We start from the raw sequence: 20,886 nt of genomic DNA on the forward strand, positions 1-20,886 counted from the left end.
TGTGCTACTCCTTAATTAACATCCACTTCCACTTCTTTAACTTGTAATCAATGTTCTAAAATAGCTTTTTAGCTATTTTTGAGAAATTGTATATCAAGAAAGACGAGAACGACGGATGCAAAGTCAAAGCAGTTGTTGCCGCTATCGGTGACCAATTTACATATGGTACTTAACTGGTAAGGGTAATGGGTAGTTTTTTTTAAAATTAATTATCCTAAAATTTCTCTAAACAAAATCTGCCTCAACCGTTCAGTATCCCACCATCTTCCCACTCTCACGTTCCTCTCTCCCACTTACCGATCTTTTACTTATTTTGTTTGTATTTCACGATTAATTCTTTAGTGTCAAAGAAAAGATTTTTGATATTATTTTTACAAAATTTGTCATTCTTCTTCTGTATCTTTCTTTATTCGTTTCTTTTCGTCTTTGTCGACCCCTCATCTTTGGGCTATTATTCTGACATGAGTCATCGCTCCACTGATCTTCTGTTATTAGCAGTTGGTAATTGTAGTTCGTAATTTATGTGTTTCTCGGGGTAAGTGGATTGTTTTCCTTTTGGGTAGTGTTATTTGTTGTTTCACTTCTTTTTCTGTCGCCTGAAAGGTAAGGGAATTGTTGAGTTTGGTAGTGGATGTTAGTCAAATTTCTTAATGTGTTTCGCTAGGTGAAGCACTTGTGGCGCGGAACTCTCTTCCAGCAAATTGAGGTTGTCGTCAACTCTCTCCTTTAAGGTAAGGGACTGATTTCATTCATCTAGGTTGTATTCAATGGCAGATTTTTGAGCATAGAGGTGCCCCTTTTTGATAGCCCCTGTTAATACTTGACTTATTGCAAATGCATCCTTGACATTTTTTATTCTATCCTGCTGATTTGACATCATCGATAATGGCCACACAACCAGACATGCCAACTTTCAACTACCTTGGGCAAGATTGCATATGTTTTGCGACTGTTATCGACTTATCATATCACCCAAACACTTGTGCCCTCGTAATTGAACTTGTAAATATTTTTCGGAAAATGTTTTCCTGGCTTCCAAACGGACCCTTAGGTTGTGAAAATTTTGTAAAGTGAAGTGACCTGTTTCAGTGGTTAAGTGTTGTACTTGTGTGTGAGAATTTTTGGGTTCTAATCTTTCCCTTGAATTTTTGTTATTTTTGTTCCAACCCTTATCTTTGAACATCTGACTTATATATTATTTTTACTTAATAAATGATAAGAATGAGTTTGTTGGTTCAGTAGTAAGGCTTTAACTAATTTAAAGATTATGTGTTCAAATCATTATGTGTGCAAAATTAAAATTATTTTAGCTTTTTAAGCTTTGGGGAAAATTTGATAGGATAACTAATCAAATTTTAAGTTTTTTAAAATTTAATTAAAAGATTTATTTTCCTTATTTTTCTCCCACTTGTTTCACATTACCCCACCTCCCTCCCTTCACACACTCTCTTTCTTTTATTGTTTCACGTTAGTCCAATAAAGTTGTCCAATTTTTCTTTTCTGTTCTTCTTTCTTTTCCTTTTCTAATCTTCTTTTTTCTTCTTCATTGTTATTTACTGAGCTATTCAAAATTCGATAGTGGGTGTTGTTATTCTATCATTTACATCTCAATTTTTGCATAAGTATAATTTAATCTTTTTAGCTTTCGGGGATTTCTGTTACCTTTTGCTAACTAGGGATTTATGTGTAGTTATGTTTCGTATCTTTGATTGTGTGGATTTTTTAGGTGGAGATCGCGAGGTGATTAATCCTTCAGAAAATTAAGACTTGTGAGGGTGCTGATTTCATTCTAAGGTAAGTGTTTTAATGCCAATTTGGGGTTGTTGTGGCTATTTGAGTTTCTCGTATTTTGGTTTGATTAGTATTTTAGGAAAATCAAAGACCATATCCTCTTAATTGATTCTCTTCCATGGGCTAATTTGTTAATTGAATGATGTCTTTAGGTAATGGAATACTCAATTCTTGAATCAACATCGAAATTCGACCAAGTGTGTGACTCAAACTTATAAAAATGGCTATCAACATAAAATCAACAAACTCACAATCGGAGTCATACGACAATGTGGTAGACCAAGTGATAGGCTGTGTTGGACCATGTGGCCCACACGAGCTGGGATATTTGGGCCGTGTGGGCCACACGAGCGTGTGTTAGGCTATGTGGGCTATACGAGCTAGGCCAGTTGGGTGTGTGGGCCCATTTTCTGGAAAAATTGTCACTTAGGGCTATTTTGATCTGTGATTCATAATTAGATTCTTCGTAGGGTCTGATCTGCTTAATAAGACTTGAAAATGAGGTATATGTTAACATGCTTATGTATATGATGTGTTCAAGGTATGTGAATTATGTATATGCGATCTGTGTTTTGTCAACTCTGATGGCATTTTTCCATTTTGTTATGTTGTGTTTGAGCATATGATGTATGAACATGTTAAATTCTATGCCTCTGAATTTTCTATATGACTACGCATGTGACGTTATGGCAAATCTAATTTGCATTGGTTGAGAATGTGACATCTTCTTTGTGAAGCGTGGAGTTTCATGCCTTCTAACTTTTGTTATTGTATAATTGCATGTTCTACATGCTTTTCATTCTGATTCAATATATGCATGCCATGTCTCATTACATGGGGTTTGGGATAATGTCTAAAGGAGGAAGTTCTCGCAGTTTAATCATCTGCATTATCTGGTGATTTATCCATATTTCTGTTTGCATCTTGGTTGTAATATAGTGGTTTTACCACATATCAAATCTGGCAATTTTAATTGCAACTCTGGTGGCATTAACCATAATTATCTGTTGATGTGATTGGATGAACGAGTTCTGGGAAACTTTATTTGGTGTGTAGCGGAGTTGGGTAAGAAGTTTCTACGAAATCTACATTATGTTTTCTGAAAAGTAATGCATTGGCATAAGCATGTATTCTTAGTTTTGCTCAATTGATTGATATGAAATTCTCTTCGATTCTATGATTTGATTGTGGTGTTGTTCGTGTTCTCTGTTTGAGTTTGGTTTTACACTGAGCTTTATATCTCACCCTTCTGTATTTGACTTTTCAGGTAATCGACAATCTTAGAAGTGGACAGCATGCAGGAGCTCAGATTTGTTTTCCCGCTTAAGATGGTTTCAATTATTATGAATTAAGTTTCTGGACATTTGGTTTCTGGACTAACTTTTCGGATTTAATTTTGGTTTTGGGTATTGTTATTTAGTTAAAGTTTTCTTGCATGGTTTCTGTTGACAAACAATCAATGTTGGGCTTTCAAAATTAAACAAACTAAGATTTTTCCACTGTAAGAATTTAAATTGGGTTTTATGAAAGTTAACAACGTAAGTTTTTGAATATGCAAAATCGAAAAAAAATATACGTTTTCAATTGTAGAAATCACGATTTTCAAATATTAACCCCAAAATTTTATGCTGCTTTTCTAAATAAATGATTAAGTGATTATGTTGTGAAATAAGTGTTTTCAAACTTGAGATTTTCTAAAACTCGTATGAGGTCAGCTAAAATTTAAGATTAATTTTTTTATTACATGATTTCTAGGCTGTATTTTAAATTGGTTTTTCAAATATATTGATGTAATTTCTCTAGATTCAACCGTAACATTTAGTCCTGGTTTTATATTTAATGCAAATATATTTTTGAAGTTCTATTTTTCTTCATATATTTGATGGACCACACTTTTATATTTAATCTATATACTAAATCGAAATGGAAAATTTTGTCACGTGGCACATTCGAAGCTCACTTTACTTTTTTCTTTTACTATAAATAATTAGATATTAGCTTTGTTCCCTCTAATATATTTTAATTTTGAAATTCAATATTTATTATTTAATTTCTAACATAATTTGATCCTAATTTATAAGATGTCATTAATTAATCTCAATGATTAATATTATCAACTTTTTAATTAAAATATTATATACTTATATATAATTTGAATACTCTAATAATTTTATAGATTAATAAGTGGTTTCCCCTTTCTTTTAGGTTTGTCTTACTCTTTTTAACAATGATTAATTTCAAATTTAACTCCTAAACTATTTTGAAACTTAAAATTTAATTTACATACTTTAATTTTCGACATAATTTAATCCCTTGACTTCTATAATGTTATAAATTAATTTAAATAGTTAATCCTATCAACTTTAAAAAAATACTTAATGTTTTTTGGTAATTAACCTTAAAAAAATATTTGACAAGTGTTTCTAAAAAATTAATTTCAAAACAACAGTTACATAATACATGCTGACTCGGATTTGACTCAGATTTCTACACAAATGGCAATGAGAATCCAGTTAGATTTATTAGCAATAATAACATGTCAGTATTTGGACAAGAGCTACAAAGTTTTTCTTTTATATCTTCGTTAATTTCAATTTAAATCCAATAATTTAAACTCTTTTTCTATTAAGTCCCTCCAAATATGTGCTACTTAATTAACACCCACTTCCAATTCTTTAACTTGTAATCAATTTTCTAAAATAGCTTTTTAGGAAATTGTATATCAAGAAAGACGAGAACGGCGGATGCCGAACCGAAGCAGTTATTATCGCTATCGGTGGCCACTTTGGAGATAGTAAAAGATCGGCCTCATCAAAAGAGAAATAGGAAGCTACATAGAGGTACTGTTAGGCACTTTGACAACAACGACCCCCCACTATAGTTGGTTGTTCGCTGCTTGCTTGGCTGATGAGCACCTTTTGCTGTCAAGTAGGCTCTACAGGGTAAAACCTTTGATAATCTATACATAAATACATACAAAGATATATGATATATGCTTCCATATATACATGCATATAGATTTTATAGATCTTTTAGTTTTATTTTTTCAAGCAATTGAAATGGTAGTAAGATTTCAACGATCAAATTAGAGGTATCTTCTTTTTCTTGAGAGTTTATAAGTACAAATATAATACAATACATGCACATACAGTTACAAATAAAATCAAACCAATAAAAAACACAAACAAATTAGATAGAACCCACACCTAACAATTGTGTATGATAGAGCTATAAACTCACATATAACAATTATACATAGTAAAACACGACCCATAACTTTGAACTTTACTGATAATACTAAAGCCTCCTTGACAACAGGTAGTATATGGACTAGAATTTGGATAGCTGCTTTTCTCTTCTTTTTTTTTCTTAAATTATCTATAATTAACTAACCCTTTTGTATGTTTTGCAGTAAATAAATATATAATAAAAAATTTACATTGATAAGAAATGGTTGATGACGATGATGGGTGCAGTATTATTATGACCTAGCTGGGCATCAGTACCGCACAAAAACTGAAGTACTGTGTGCATGGGAAAAAATGGGCGTCATTTTCATTCATCCTTGATTAATTCAGGTAAAATAAATTATACCTTTTTTCCAAAAAAAAGAACAATTTTTTATTAATCATCTCTTTTAACAATTTCCTGATCATTATTCTTATCTCTAATTCATGGTGTAATGTTTTTAATTTTTTATCAATCTATATGAATTTGATAGAATTTAGTATTAAAATTTGAGTCCAACCACATAGAATAGGATAAAAATGATAGAAGACTAGTTGTTTTTCCCTATTTTCTAAGTATTTTTCAGTTGAGATGTTATATTTTTAAGAATCCAAAGAACATAGAAATATCATTTGCTTGACAAAATAAAACTAAAAGATCTATATGGATGTATATATGGAAGCTTATTTCAAATATCTTTGTATGTGTAGATGTTTAGACTATCAAAGGTTTTACCTTGTAGAGCCTGCTTGACGGCACATGACGCTCTTCAGCCAACCAACCAGCCATCAAACAACTATAGAGGGGGGTCGTTATTGTCAAAATGCCTGATAGTACCTCCTGGTAGCTTCCTATTTCTCTTTTGATAAGGCCGATCTTTTACTATCTGCAAAGTGGCTATCGATAGCAACGACAACTGCTTCTGTTTGGCATACGTCGTTCTCGCCTTTCTTGACATACAATTTCCCATAGAGCTATTTTAGAACATTGATTACAAGTTAAAGAAGTGGATGTAGATGTTTTTTTTTCCTTAGTCAATATAAAGATAAGAAAAATAGAAGGAAATTGGAGAAATCCAACCTCTTTCAAAGACAACAAGATTATAAAACATCCATAGTACCTTTACACTTTAAAGAACAGCTCGACATGAAGCAATCAACTACAACTCAATCAATCTCGAAAAACACCATCGGGCTTTAAATAGCAAATATTTCCCTATACTTGTTTTTGCCAGAGCATTATCCATACAATTGGCATGCCGAAGTATAATTATGAATTGTACACGCAACAACTGATTAATACCACAATCAATACCAATGCATAGACTCCGCAGCGTCCACGGTCTATAGCTCCTATCCAACTACCACTTCAAAACAACACACAAGCTAAATTCAATAACTAAAGGAACTTTCTGTTGGAACATTTTCAAATATTTATAGTGTTCCAATAACTATAAATGAATGGGTGTAATTAATTAAAAGATAAATCTTTTGATTATTGGTAAAAAACATCATTTGATTTTGAAAAAGAATTATAACTACTCAAACAATATTACTTGAATAGTTTTAAAATTAAATGAATAATTATATGTTTTTAAATATATTATGTAACACCAATATCCTGTTCTGTTATCAGAATATGGTTACGAAGTGTTGCCGTACAAGTCGGAACATTTCACTTCAATTAGCATCCAATCATAAAAATAATTCCATAAATTCAGATAAGATTCAACATGAAATAAATCAAACATTTACGAGTCTTAAATCGAGCCTTTAAAACCCTAAAAATAAGTTACAAACATTCAAGGATCAAATCGAAACAAATTAGAATATTCAGGAAAAGTTTTTAAAAAAATTCAAAACAGGGGTCACACTGTCGTGAGGCACTACCCAAGCCGTGTGGTGCAGGGACATGGTCGTGTGGCCAACCGTATCCCAGACCGTGTGTCATTTGAAATGAACCCACATGGTCGTGTCGCGGGCCGTGTGTTAGCCTGTGTAACAATCGAAATACCCTCACACAGTTGTGCCTCAGACCGTGTGGATGCTACACTTAAACACGCTTAGGGCACATGCCTGTGTGTGACACACGGCCGTGTGATAGCCCGTGTCTTAGGCTGTGTATCCAAAATTAACCCAAAACATGCTATTTTATTCTCCTATATGCACACATACCTAAACATACTCAAACATACAATCAAATAGGTCATTTGACACCTTCAATATCAATCTACTCATATAATATAATCAATCCTAAGCCTAACCAATATGTCATCATAGACACCTCAATATTTCATTACAATTCACTTCCATCTTTTCATATATAAAGCACAACGCATCAAAATCTTACATCTATATCATTTCATATCATTAGTCATCATAGTGTCATTGTAGTTCATTCTTGATCAACAAATTATACCTAAGTTAAACATGCATACCTACATAGGTTATCCAAGCACAAAAACACAAGTTAAAGGTATAATTTGCACAAACCAAGTACTTATGCATCATATCCAAAAAGAGTCCTATTACATGCCATTTACCAAACCAAAATCTAAGTCTACCAAAAATTCCCGAATAATATGATTCTTCGAGCTGATCCGATCTCCCGATCCATAAAACATATCTACAAGAAACAAAACAAATAATACAAGCAAGCTTTCATAAAGCTTAGTAAGTTCGTCGATTGAACGGTAAAGCTTACCGAATCAACATTATAATAATTCAACTAAAAGATTAATGAACAGATTTCTTGTCAACAAGGTTATTATCAAAATTCCTATCAATCACAGCTCTCAATTAGAGGTGCTCATGGGCCAGGCCGAGTCAAACTAAAAATTCAGGCCCATTTACTAGGCTCGAGCCTGACCCGAAAAATGGGCCTAAAATTTTGCCCAAGCTTGACCCGAATAAAAATGCTAAAATCGGGGCCCAACCCAGCCCACCCATATTAATTTTTTATATTATTTTTATATAACTTTTAAATATATATAATACATCAAAAAAAACTAAAAACATTAAAATAAATATTTCCCATCAAATTGAAAATAAATTTTAAAAAATATGTAGACTTAAATAACACTAAAATAAATGCAGCTTAACAAGCAAATGCCTCTAAAATAATAACAAAATTAATAAATGGCTTTAAAATAATAACAAAATTAACAATAAAATAAGTTTTATGCAATATTCAAACAATAACAACAAAATGGTAGCAAAATAGGAAGAAAACAACAGGAAAATAACATTCAAAAAAAAAGAGTAGATTTTTTTTTGTCCTTTAGTGAATTCGAGCTAAGCCAGGCTGGCCCAAGCCGAAAATGTCTTACCCAAGGCCCGACCCGTTTTTTAAACATGCCTTATTTTTTTTGTCCAAACCCATTTGTCGAGTCTATATTTTTGCCCAAACCCTCCCACATTTCCGATGGACCTTTAGGCCGGGCCAGGTGGCTTGACCCATGATCAGGTCTATTTGAATGAGTAAGTTGAAAAATGATTTAATTTAATAACAATTGAAGTAAGGACTAAATAGTAAAATTTGTAAATTTTTGAATTCTAAAAATTTTAGTAGTAAAATCTAAAACATTAATGTAATAACTAAATTATATAATGATAAAATATGAAAATTTAGAAGGCAGAGCATAAAATAGTAAAGTTTGAAACTATAGGAATTAAATTGTAAAAATTTTAGAACTTAAGTTTTAGAGTTAATTAACATTACTTGAGAATTTACAATTTTGAAAAATAGAACATGAAAGTTTAACTGTTCAAAAATCAAGGACTAATAAAATTTAGACTTCAAGGATTAAATCATAAAAAATATAAAATTAAAATATAAAAAATTGTTTTCATTGACAATGAGGAGAGATTTCCCTTTTTTACTATGAAAGCTTAACTTCCCATTTCTATTTCTTTGACAATAAAAACAGTGAACAAAAACTTACAAAATCCTAATTTTATCTTTTTCTTTAGAAAATGATTTTCTTTGATAATTCATTTTACATGAAATCTAAAATTTAAATTATAGGTTAACCAAGAAATTTCAAGAAATCAGTGATCTTGAATTCTATTAAATTCGATTGGGTGAGACTTAAAAATCGAACCATTGTTATCATAATCAGCAAGTACTATTCTGTTCATACATGATAACACCAAACAAAATGGGTTCATAAGACCATATATAATAATCTACCAAACAAAATTAGATTTGAAACCAAAAACAGAACACAGTTTGAGTTGAATATCTAAAATCCTTCATTACAAAATCCCAAACACTAGGTTTTTTATAAATAACAAAGATTAAGTGAACCATTAAAAGTTAAATTCTTTTAAGACCTTGGCTTCTCCTTCTTCTCTTTGAAAAGAGCTAGAAGAGACACACCCGAAACCTTAACAACCTTGAACCGAACTCCGGGAATATCTCCCACAGCATGCCCCTTTCGTCCAAATCCAGCAATCAATACCTCATCCTGCACCAAATCAAAACCATACATCGCAGTTAGATTACTCAACACCGAAAATCAAAACCCTGTCATCCTAGGACAAGCTTTGCACAATGTTGTCAAATAAAGAAATCGTGCTGGTGAACACAACATGATGACAACCAAGAAACGATAAACATGAACCAATGACATTCAACTCAAAATGTGAATATAACACTATTAACTTACATTTTCCTCAATGTAGTTTAAGCAACCGTCATTGGGTACAAAGGCAGCAATTTTCTTTCCATTCTTGATCAACTGAACACGAGCACATTTTCGGATAGCAGAATTAGGCTGCTTAGCTTCAATGCCACTGCAAAAGACAGTTACCAAATGGTAAAGTTCAGAATCTAATTCAAGCACAATCTGCTAACATAAATACCCTTAAAAAACATTATAAAGATGCAAAATATAGTTCTTACATTTTCTCAAGAACTATGCCCTTGGCATGTGATGATCCAGCAAAAGGTTTCTTCCATTCATTTCCGAGATTTGACTTCTTATATGACTTGTCGGCCCACCTCTGCCTTCTACGGTGGGTTCTCAGCTTACGACCAGCTCCCATTCCACGAGTCTTCCTGCACAAAACTTCAATTTTTTCAGCATATTTCCATAAAATACAACATAAACCACCCTAAGATGGATTACCAAACCAAATACCATATATAACTGAACTGATCCAACCAGATATCCACACTTCAGTCCATTGGTTTATTAATTTAAATTATCTCTTCTTTCTCTATAGCATTTTGAAGTTCTTTTTCACCAATTTAGAAATAAAATATTTATTTTCTATATTGTAGACAATTAAATACTACGAAATATTTAAAAAAGTATAAAATTTAGTTCGATTAGAATAATTGCGATTTTCCAACTTATGAACAAAAACCAGAACCAATCACTAAGGTTCGTATAAGTTCTAGATTTTCTCAGAACCAACCCCAAATCACCAAAACGAAAATGCAATTTCCCTAGAACAACAGCAATCTTCAAGATAAGGAAGTATCACAGAAATAAAATCTAAAAGATACCCATTGATGTAGAAGGTCATCAATCATTTTTTAACAAGTTTAAAATAATGACCAACAGCCATAACCCCACACACGACCCTAATTTTTCACAGACCATTCCTTCTTACACAGTTTTCCGATCAACCAAACAGGTACATAAAGACAGTTTCACCCACAAGTTCCACAGTTCCATCACCAACCAAAACACCCAGAAGCATATAGGAAAAGAAATCATTGACCCACAAATCATCTAATCATATAAACCGAATCTTAAGTACTACTTTACTGGAATAAACAAACGGCGATCGCAAAAATGATTCACAAAGCTATCCTAGTTCAAATGCAAGTAGTAAATGGAAACGAACAAATAATAACGTTTTGTAAGAAAAAAAAGTTTAGAAAGGAAAACTAACCCCATTTTGGCTGGCGATGAAAAAGCTTTACTGAGACTGAAATCTTAAAGTAAGAGATTACGAAGAGAGGAAGTGCCGGGTAGTGTTGCAAATTGGAAACCCTAATAGCCACAATTGAATTGCATTTATAGAGATAAATTTTAGGGTTTTGGATGGTTTTTATGGATTTGTTAGATCAACGGTTGAGATTTGAAGTAGGCTTTGAGGAGGGCTTGTTGCTTACACGTGTCCGATATGGTGACTAGACTGTCCAACGTCGGTCTATCCCCAACCAGAGCTTTGATTTCTCTCTTTGGCTTAATTTAATAGTTACCTTAGTTTGAGTTAAGTAATTAGTTCTTTTTTTATAGTATCAAATAATAAAAAAAATTTAATTTTTTATTCATGCAGCTATAGTTTCTAATATTGCATTTACTTTTCATTTTCATACAATTTTTTTTAAATTGGGAGTATATAAAAAAAATAAGTTAAATTTATAAAAAAATAATTATTGACTCAAAAGGGATAAATAAATATTTTTTTAAAAGAAATTAGGGAACATTTGGTTTAGATATTTTCATATTACTTTTTTATTCAACCACTTTCTTTTGAACCAATAATGGAAATTTATCAATAATATAGAAATTTGGTAATATGAGGAATAACATCAATGTCATTTTTTTGTCAAATTAGAAGTGAAGGATCCATTTCTTCAAAAGAAAAATTAGAGATTCCAAACCAAGTTTTAAATAGTTGAGTAAATACACATAACCCTTTTACACAAAAGTGCTCCATTTCAATTGGTTAACAAGATTTTGAACACAAAAACAGAGATTAAATAATATAGATTTAGATTTTTTATCTGGCTTGTATTAAAGCAGCGCCTTCTCATCAATATGGAGCGAGCTAAACAGGGTATAGGACATGATACTTCTAGTGGCATGTGCGGATATCATTTTGAAGATATTCTGCACGTTATCAGAGACTGCTCAAGAGCTAGAGAAGTTTGGTTGCAAGTCATTCCAGTTGAGAACCATTTGAGCTTTTTTATGAATGGTTAGAGTCTAATTTACACACTTCTTCTTCAACTTTTGGTGAGGTGAGTTGAACAAGTTTATTTGGTTTGCTTATATGGAGACCTTGGAAACTCTTCCTTTTTGGGGGAGCTTTATGGAGTGCAACTGAGATTGTTAAGGTTTCATATATCTCGGCCAAACAATTTGCCACTTTCCATCAAAGTGACTAGTTCAGGAAACAAGTATCAAGGTTAATAACCTTAGTGCCGGATAAATGGTAATAGCTATGTACTGATGGTGCAATTAAGATTGATTTGGGTTCTGCTGCAATTGGGGGATTTTTAAGAAATGAGAATAAGGAATGGATAATGGATTTTAACATATTTTTGAGAGAATGCCCGGTCTTTGATGTGGAAATTTAGGGCATTTTTGATGGGTTGTCTCTTATCCATGATAGTAGCTTTGCTGGGGTTATGATGCAAATGGATAGTCTAGAGGTAGTCAAAGCTATACAGGAAACTTCCTCATTGGTTTTGAACTCTGCCTTAATTAGACGTATTCACAATCTTTTGGAGAACATAGGACCTTGGGCTATTCAACACATTCTCAGGGAGTTTAATAATGTTGTGGATTGTATTGCCAAATTGGCTTTTGATACAAGACACAATTTGAAGGTTTTAACAAGTATTAGCAATTCTCAGGGAGATCCTTAAGGAAGTATTAGCAATATCTCCTGTTGTTTTAACAAGTGGTAATCTTGCTTATGGAATTTCTGTTGTAATCTAATTTGTTATTAGGCTCAGCCCTGGGGATAGTTTGGGAGTGCGGTCGCCTAAGGCTGGTAAGGGCCCAAAAAAATTTCTTCAGCTTTTAATGTGAATAAAAAGTCTTCAACCTTTTAAGTTTTTTGATGAACGCTTCATTGCAGGAAGGAAAAAAAAAAGAGGCCTCGATTTTTTATTTTATTACTAGTATATATTTTTATTTTATTGTATTATAATTTATAATTTATTTTAAAAAGAATCCCAATTTATTTTTTCACCTATGACCCAAAAAAATATTAAAAACCAACCCGTCTATTATTGTCTGTTTTTTCTTTTTACCAAAAAAAATATATATATAAGCACAAACAAAAAATGTGGGTCAAAAGCCACTAAAACAAAGCCCACGTACAAAGACCAGCAAGAGCTTAGAGGTTCATAACATTAATCTTTCGAAGCCAATTTATCCAATTGAATGGCATGTTTGACCCTCTCTAATCTCGCTTTCTTCTTTTGAGCTTTAAACCTATCCACTTTCTTTAACTTGAGAAGGCTAGTCTTATCTCGGTTCTTGTTAATCCTCCTTTCTTCCCAAAGAGTGAAGAGAGATTGATCTGAGCATGGCTTAGTGACAACATCACAATGGTCTCTTCCGTCTAGTTGCCAGGGACGGCTTCCACCACTTTAATCTTGTCTAGGCTAGAATAGTGATTTTGGGCTTTTTAATGGCTACCAAAAGTGTTGGATATAAACTCCTTTAGACCGAATCACAAGCCATAAAAAATTATGGTCTCACTTCCATCTTTCCTTGGGCTTTGGAAGAGAACTTCTTGTTAAAAGGTTTAACATACCCTTTGTTTGCTCAAAATTAGCTGAAAGCCAGGGCCCGTTTAAGCTTTCAATCTCTCGAAAGAGACATTGCTTCCATGGCTTAGCCGACCAAGCTGGTAAGAAAAGTTGGACATATGTTCATAGGGAAATTTGGCAACAATGAAATCCTTATCATTTCTCTTAAACTTAAACTCCTCTAGTAGAGATTTATCTGTTAGCATGAATAACGATTTACAATATAGGGCAGCGGAAATAATCGAACATAAATATCTTCTGTCATTGCCTGAATCAAATGTTAAAATTTAAATTGTTGTAATATCACTGTCAAACACATCAAATCACTGATGAGCACATTAAATTTTTCTGTACAAAAAACTAAAAATCACTAAAGTTTTCTAAGCACTTAAAAACCTTACTAGAAGGTGTTTTTTTTTTCGGTTCTTAGGAAGCTTATGCAGGTTGGTATTTATAGTGGTGGTTCCTCATAAAAAACGCACCAACTACACATCCCACTATCACACATACAAAGGTATGAAAATGATGAGTAACAAAACGTGAGCATACGAGAGTAACTTCAGGAAATGTGGGAACGTGCAAGGCCTTCCCACCAACCACTTCCAACATTATCATCATAAAACACAACTTTTGGACGAAGTACCTTATTCCATTTGACATCAGTTTCAACCAATTTGGACACAAATTTCCTATTCTAATACCATTATCCCTAGACAAAAAGTGTAACGGTAGCAAGGGCGAAGCCAGAGTAATTTTTTAGGGGGCCAGATGAAATTTTAATTTTTTATAGTTTATATCTTTATAATTTGTAAAGGATTAAATTGAAATTTTATAATTTTAGGGGGGTCAAAGTGCAATTTTATCTTTATTAATTTAAAATGTTTAAAAAATTTTAAGGGCCTAAATAGTAATTTTATATTTTAGGGGCCCCGGCTTCGCCCCTGAACGGTAGGTTGGAAACTTCGATCCAGAATTCTAATTTTTCAAAGTTGAGTTCCTCCATAACTGCTCACTCTATGGCCATTCCTTGAGGCACAAATGCTTATCCATAATGAACCAGGGGCATTGGATTTCCACTGTTTTTTGTCATCTTCTTCACTAAACATAAAGAGAAAAATATTTCTCTCCAGTTTGAAAATGTCCAAGTATTTTGAAGGCCAAGCTTTAAGGAGAATAGCTTTAATGGAACCAAGTCTTAGAAATTTTCAAAGATTACCTTTCTATTGAGAGAAATTTTTTTTTTTATATGGAAAGGAGGCTAACACCTTAGCCTAATGACAAAGATGCTTAACAAACTACTCATTAGCTATTATAACGCTTTCATCCAGCAGCAACGCTCTAATTGTAACAGGAGCTTCACGAAGGAAACAAAGGGCATTAGAGTTTTCAGTCCCCATATGCGCCAGCGAATCTGCCACAACACTTCCTTCTCTAAATACATGGCTGATGCAACAACTCCACTGACGATCCAACAACCGCCAAATACTGCAAACAACATTTCCTTTTTCTACTTGCATCTTCAACTTTTGCAAGTTGTTCGGTAGATCGGTCCTCTTCAGAGTTATAGTTCTCCATAATAAAGGCTTGACCAATCTTCATTAAACTCTCGACAACAGTTTTACAAACATGAGATAAAAAAAAAACAAAGAAAATGCACCAGAGTCTCTAAAGAATAGGAAAAAACAACACTTAACATCAATACCACTTATGTTTTAGGTAAACTTACAATAATATGAGTAACATGACAAAGTTGCTCCCAATTTTCAATGACATTGCATCTTTAATCTAGTTTCCTTAGAATATCAACAAATTAGGGAGTTTGACTTATTGTTATTATATTTTGGTTATGGTTTAAGGAAAATATAATAACAATAAGTCAAACTCCATAATTTCTCGATATTCTAAATAGGTTTATGTGCTCTTAGCTTAGTTGGCATCAATATTATTGTTATTGCGGGAAGACGTGAGTTTGAGGGCGTTGAATAGCGTTATCCTCCTATTTAAAGCCTACTTAAGGGTTGTGAGAGACTATGAGTAATTCTAAGCATTATATAAAAAATGATAAATTAAATATTCAAAATTAAGTACTAAATTGAAATTATAAATTATGTTTGATATGTTACTTAAAATTAAATACCGAATATAATTAGACTGTTTGAAAATTATAATATTTAAAAGCTTAAAAGCATAAATTGACCCAAAGTATATTTCTTTTCCACTTTAGTACCAAACTCTTTTTTTTTTTTACTTAGATAGGCTCTTAAAGCTACATTTTGTTAACTAATTAAATGATTAACGGTGTTAAAAACCTAGCTTACATGTGATCATCCAATTACTACGCAATATGTTGCTTCCTTGCATTCTTCAAATTTTCAAGAAAATCCAAAAAAAATCTACATAAAAAGAAAAAATGAAAGTTATCTTTTTTGCTTTAAAAAATGAAAGTTTTTTTAAAAAATAGAAAATTGTAAAGTATATCAATATCATTTCTAAAAAAATAAAAAAAATATATAATAAAATTATAGTTAAATTAAAATTTAGTTAAATGTTTAGAAAATTTTAAAAATAAAAAAATAGAAAAATATATAAAGATTTGACAATTTTTAGTTAAACTTTATAAATTTCCAAGAAAATGTAAAAATTTAATATATATATGTATATATAAATTCTAGAAAATTGCAATAATTAAAAAATATTTTTAAGAAAAGATACATAAAAAATTCAAAAAATATAGTTAAATTAAGAAAAATAATTAGAATATGAAAATTTTAAATATATAATCTTTTTAAAATATTCAAAAATATATGTATAACTTTTCACCTGACAATGCACGGGTTTAGTTGTATGTATCAATTAAAATATATTAAATTTATTTTATAATTTTGTATAGATTTATTTATAAATAAAATTTTTGATTTTCTTTTAAATCTAATGTTTAGGTACAAAAAAGTTTGTGCAAAGTAATAACAATATTTGTTTCAAATAGATTTTGTAAATATATATATTGTTTATTATTATCTCTTCTTGATTTGTGAACTCCATCTTATTGTTGTAGCCACAGTCTTATCTCTGCATTCAAAATATTATTGTAAGTCTCCACTTCTACAAATGATTTTTTCCTTTTTTTTTTACATTTTCACTATTCATTATATAAATTTTGTTGGTACAATGTACAGAAAAAGAAAGAGGACAAAGAGGAGCAAAGAGGAGATCACAATGGTACAATAGAGGTTAGTTCACCCAAGGAGGCCAAGAGCCAAAACAAAGAAAGCCTCCTCCAAAGGTAGGGTGGGGATAGTTCAACCAAAACCCCTTTTAAAGGTGAAGGGTCCATTACTCTTGCTGTGGGAAGTCAGGAGAAAAATGTTGTTAATCTCGTTGCTTTTTCTGCTGCTATTTCTATGCAAATGGTGTCTGTTGGCCAACAAGATTCTTTTGAAGCTCCACTAGGTAAATGATCTATTATTCTTATGTGAATATTTTTGAATGGTTATAAAATGTGATGTTTGTGATTAGGTTTTGAAGATCTCTTCAAAGGAATAACGGCTATTGTTGATATGTCTATGCAGACTGTAATAGATTTGCATGGCTCATCTAGTACAACTGTGTTAAGGTTATCAGCAACAAAGTTAAAAAAATATTAGTGAAAATAAGATAAAACAAAAGCAATAATGAAGAACAAAATGAATTCATCATCATTTTTCATTTAGAACCGATTACTTAAATTAGAAATAAAGAATACCAAACTTGCAACAACTCCCACTAACATTGGGAATTACATTACATTACTTGCACACTTGTATAAGATGATTTATCAGCTAAATCATCATCTAAACACTGGTCAGATCAACTAACTAGCTTACTTACATCAGCAAAACAAATTACAATGAAACTAGGTTAGTTTTTTTGTTACAAAAGCTTCAACAGTAAAGTTGTGCACCAATAAGAACTTCTTGCTGTTGCATTGTTGGCCAACATTCAACACTCCTCCTTGGCCTCTATGTAGCAGACACCAATGCTTCTTCTCAAACTCTCGAACCTTGTAGCACCAAGGGGCTTAGTTAAAATGTCAGCAAACTGGACTTTTGAACTGCAACGAATCAAGATGACTTCCTTTGATTGTTTATCTTCCCTTACAAAATGATATCTAATTTTGAAGTGTTTCGTTTTGCCACGAACCACAAGATTTTTTGCGATGGCAACAGCTGACTCGTTATCTACATTGATTTCAGTTGCTTTCCCTTGACTTGCATTCAAATCACACAAAAGTTTTCTAAGCCAAATGACCTGATTAACAGTTGTAGCAACTGCAATGTACTCTACATCTACTGTTGATTGTGCCACGACTTGTTGCTTCTTTGAACTCTAACAAAAAAATCCTGAGCCTAAAGTGAAAAAATAACCCGATGTGCTATTCATATCATCAAAAAAGCCTACCCAGTCATTATCTGAGCATCCAATTAGCTTGAGTTATTCAGTTTTCACAAATTTTACCCCAAAGTTAAGAGTTACTTTGACATATCTTAGGACCCTCTTAGCTACCTTGAAATGAGTAACATTACAGCAGTGCATGAACCTAGATAGAAGGCAAACATAATGTCAGGCCTTGATGCTGTCAAATAAATCGGACAACCTACAAGGCTTCTATACACTTTCTCATTTACCTTTTTATAGTCACATTCGCTAGAGAGCTTCTCACCTTGTGCCACTGGAGTACTAGTAGGTTTGTAGCTTACCATGTAGAATTTACTCAAAATCTTCAAAGAAAATGCTTGCTGACTTATAAAAATGGCATGTTGAGTCTGGTTTATCTCTATGCCAATAAAGTAAATCATCTCCCTTAAGTCAGTCATCTCAAACACATCTTGCATCTACTTCTTGAGCTCTCCAATCATCTTCTTTCTACTACTAGTTTCTAGCAAATCATCAATATACAATGACATAATCAGCAAGGTCTCATTTTTAGATTTCTTTACATAAAGAGTAGGCTCACTGGTACTCTTTTCGAACCCAAGATTTGACAGATATGCATCAATTCTGTCATACCAAGCCCTTGGAGCCTGTTTTAGGCAATACAAGGCATTTTTAAGCTTATAAACTTTGGATTCTTCACCATTCACTTTGAACCCTTCTAGTTGTTCAATAAAAAATTCCTCCTTGAGAAAACTATTCAAAAAAGCATATTTTACATCTAACTGATGTATTTCCATTGCTTTTGTATTGTTAGAGTAAGTAGGAGTATTTTAGTGTCCAACCTTGCAACAGGTCCAAAGGTTTCTGAAAAATCAATACCTTATTGTTAGTTGTATCCTTTCACAACAAGTCTTGCTTTGTGCTTATTCAGTGACCCATCTGTATTGTATTTGGTCCTGAATACTTATTTTACACTGATAACTCTTTTTTAGACTGGCCTATCAACCAGTTCCCATGTGTCATTCTTGTGTATCATTTCTATTTTCTGCTTGCATTGCTTCTTTCCAACAGTTTTCTTTAGTAGCTTCATCAAAGCTTGAAGGCTCCAGAATGGCCAAATCACGCCTTTGGTAAATGTCAGTGATAGGTCTTATACCCCTGACAGGTATATCGTCAAACTTTTCCTCAATGTAAACTTCATCTTCAACGGGTTGTAGATCACTTCCTTGCTGATCTTGTTCAAGCAAGCTTGCATCAGTACCATCCCATTTCCATCCACTACCTTCATTGAACTTTACATCTATACTCACAACAATCTTCTTGGTGGAAGGGTCAAAAATCATGTACCATTTCTTTGTATTACTGTAGCCAACAAAAATTCCAAGTATTGACTTTCTCTCCAACTTGCTTCTCTTCTCAATTGGGACAAGTGCATAGTAAATGCAGCCAAACACTCTCAAATGTGAAACAGATGGATTGTGTCTAAACCAAGTTTCAAAAGTTTTTTTTTCCTTTTATTGCATTTGTTGGCAATTTGTTGAGTAGATACACTAAGGTATTCACTACCTCTATAATATCCCGATTTTGGGGCTAGTCGGAACAGTGGTTTTGGGGCCACAAATCTGATGAAAAAATTTTTTATTATATTTTTATGGTTTACGATTTTATGGAATAATTTTGTGAAAATCTCGTTCTAAAATTTTGACGCTCGGGCACTCAATTTAGTCAAAAGGACTAAATTGTAAAAGTTGCAAAATGTGTATTCTAGTTTACAAAGGTACTAAGTACTTGTGATTAATGAGTTTCTAAATTGGGGGTCCTTAAATGGTAAATAGCCCATTTGGTAATTAGTGGGCAAAAATGGACATGGCATGGTATGTTTTTATTTATTTTTCATTAAGGGTATTTTAGTAAATTGGTTAATAAAGCTAAAATAATTAAGAAAAAGATGTCATCTTCTTCATTTTTCTCATGCCATAACCGTATATGGATATGGAAGACATGGCTAGGGTTTTTAAAACTTCCAAGCTTGATTGTAAGTCCATTTTGCCCTGTTGTTAAAGTTCTTTACATTTTTGAAATCCCGGTAACTTGTTCTACTTATTTCTACCATTAATTTGAGCTAAGGTTCATGTCTAAAAATTTACCCATCAATAATATGCATGTATTTTGATGTATAATGATAGAAAATGAAGGTTTGGTGTTAGATAAATGACTTTTGTTAAGCGATTTTACGTAAAAACGAGTAAAATGACATAATCGGTAAAAATACCTAATGTTCATAAGTACATGTTAGAGTGAGAATTGGATGCTGATATAGAAGGAAAAAATGATCAGCATATCATAAAACATAAGAAAATAGGATGGAGTTTAATTTACGAGATTTGGGGCAAAAGTGTAAATATGTGAAAGTTTAGGGGTAAAATTGTAATTTTTTCAAAATATGATTTTGGGTTAATTTGAATAATATGAGTCCTAATTAGGCTTTATTTGAAATGATAGAGCAAGGAAAATTGAAATTCGGGTTAAAATCGGCAAAATACCAAGTTGTGGACAAAATGGTAAAAATGACCATTTTCGCATACGAGGTAAGTTCATATGATTTTAATAATGCAATGTGTATTTTAATGTTAATGTTATGATATTACATGAACTGTAAGTATAAATATATGTGAATAATTTGATATTATGTAAATGATGCAACATTACTATATGTTGTTGATGTCTTGATAATGGTATGATGATTATTGTTTAGGAATTGTTGCATTATATGATTATTGTTGAATTATTATAAAAATTATATGGAATACTTGAAAAATATGAGTTGCCACCGGAGTATCAATATTGACATCATGAGAAAGATGGCAAAGGCGTATGATCGAGGAAAGAGCCCGTTTGAACCTTAGGAATAGGTTAGGATACAAGTGACATGTCACTAAGAAATTG

General features: G+C 32.1%; 1 protein-coding gene and 1 long non-coding RNA gene across 3 annotated transcripts; one reads left to right on the top strand and one right to left on the bottom strand.

Moving 5' to 3' along the window:
* The first annotated feature begins 263 nt into the window (after positions 1-263).
* On the top strand, positions 264-3,206 carry LOC107961200 (uncharacterized). 2 transcript variants are annotated; one of them, XR_005926644.1, is made up of 5 exons: positions 264-535; positions 665-731; positions 1,727-1,794; positions 1,944-2,294; positions 3,059-3,206. It is a non-coding gene; the product is annotated as an uncharacterized lncRNA (long non-coding RNA). The 2 variants fall into 2 exon arrangements; XR_005926643.1 differs by having other exon boundaries at positions 264-731.
* Positions 3,207-9,199: 5,993 nt separating this feature from the next.
* Positions 9,200-11,241, bottom strand: LOC107957395 (40S ribosomal protein S23). The gene is made up of 4 exons (XM_016892909.2): positions 10,926-11,241; positions 9,925-10,080; positions 9,689-9,815; positions 9,200-9,487 (listed from the first exon to the last, which is right to left on the bottom strand). The coding sequence occupies exons 1-4, from the start codon at positions 10,928-10,930 to the stop codon at positions 9,347-9,349; spliced, it is 429 nt and encodes a 142-aa protein (XP_016748398.1). The 5' UTR covers positions 10,931-11,241; the 3' UTR covers positions 9,200-9,346.
* Positions 11,242-20,886: the final 9,645 nt, after the last annotated feature.

Source organism: Gossypium hirsutum, chromosome A05 (genome assembly GCF_007990345.1).
Source record: "Gossypium hirsutum isolate 1008001.06 chromosome A05, Gossypium_hirsutum_v2.1, whole genome shotgun sequence".
In the NCBI taxonomy this organism is placed as follows: domain Eukaryota; kingdom Viridiplantae; phylum Streptophyta; class Magnoliopsida; order Malvales; family Malvaceae; genus Gossypium; species Gossypium hirsutum.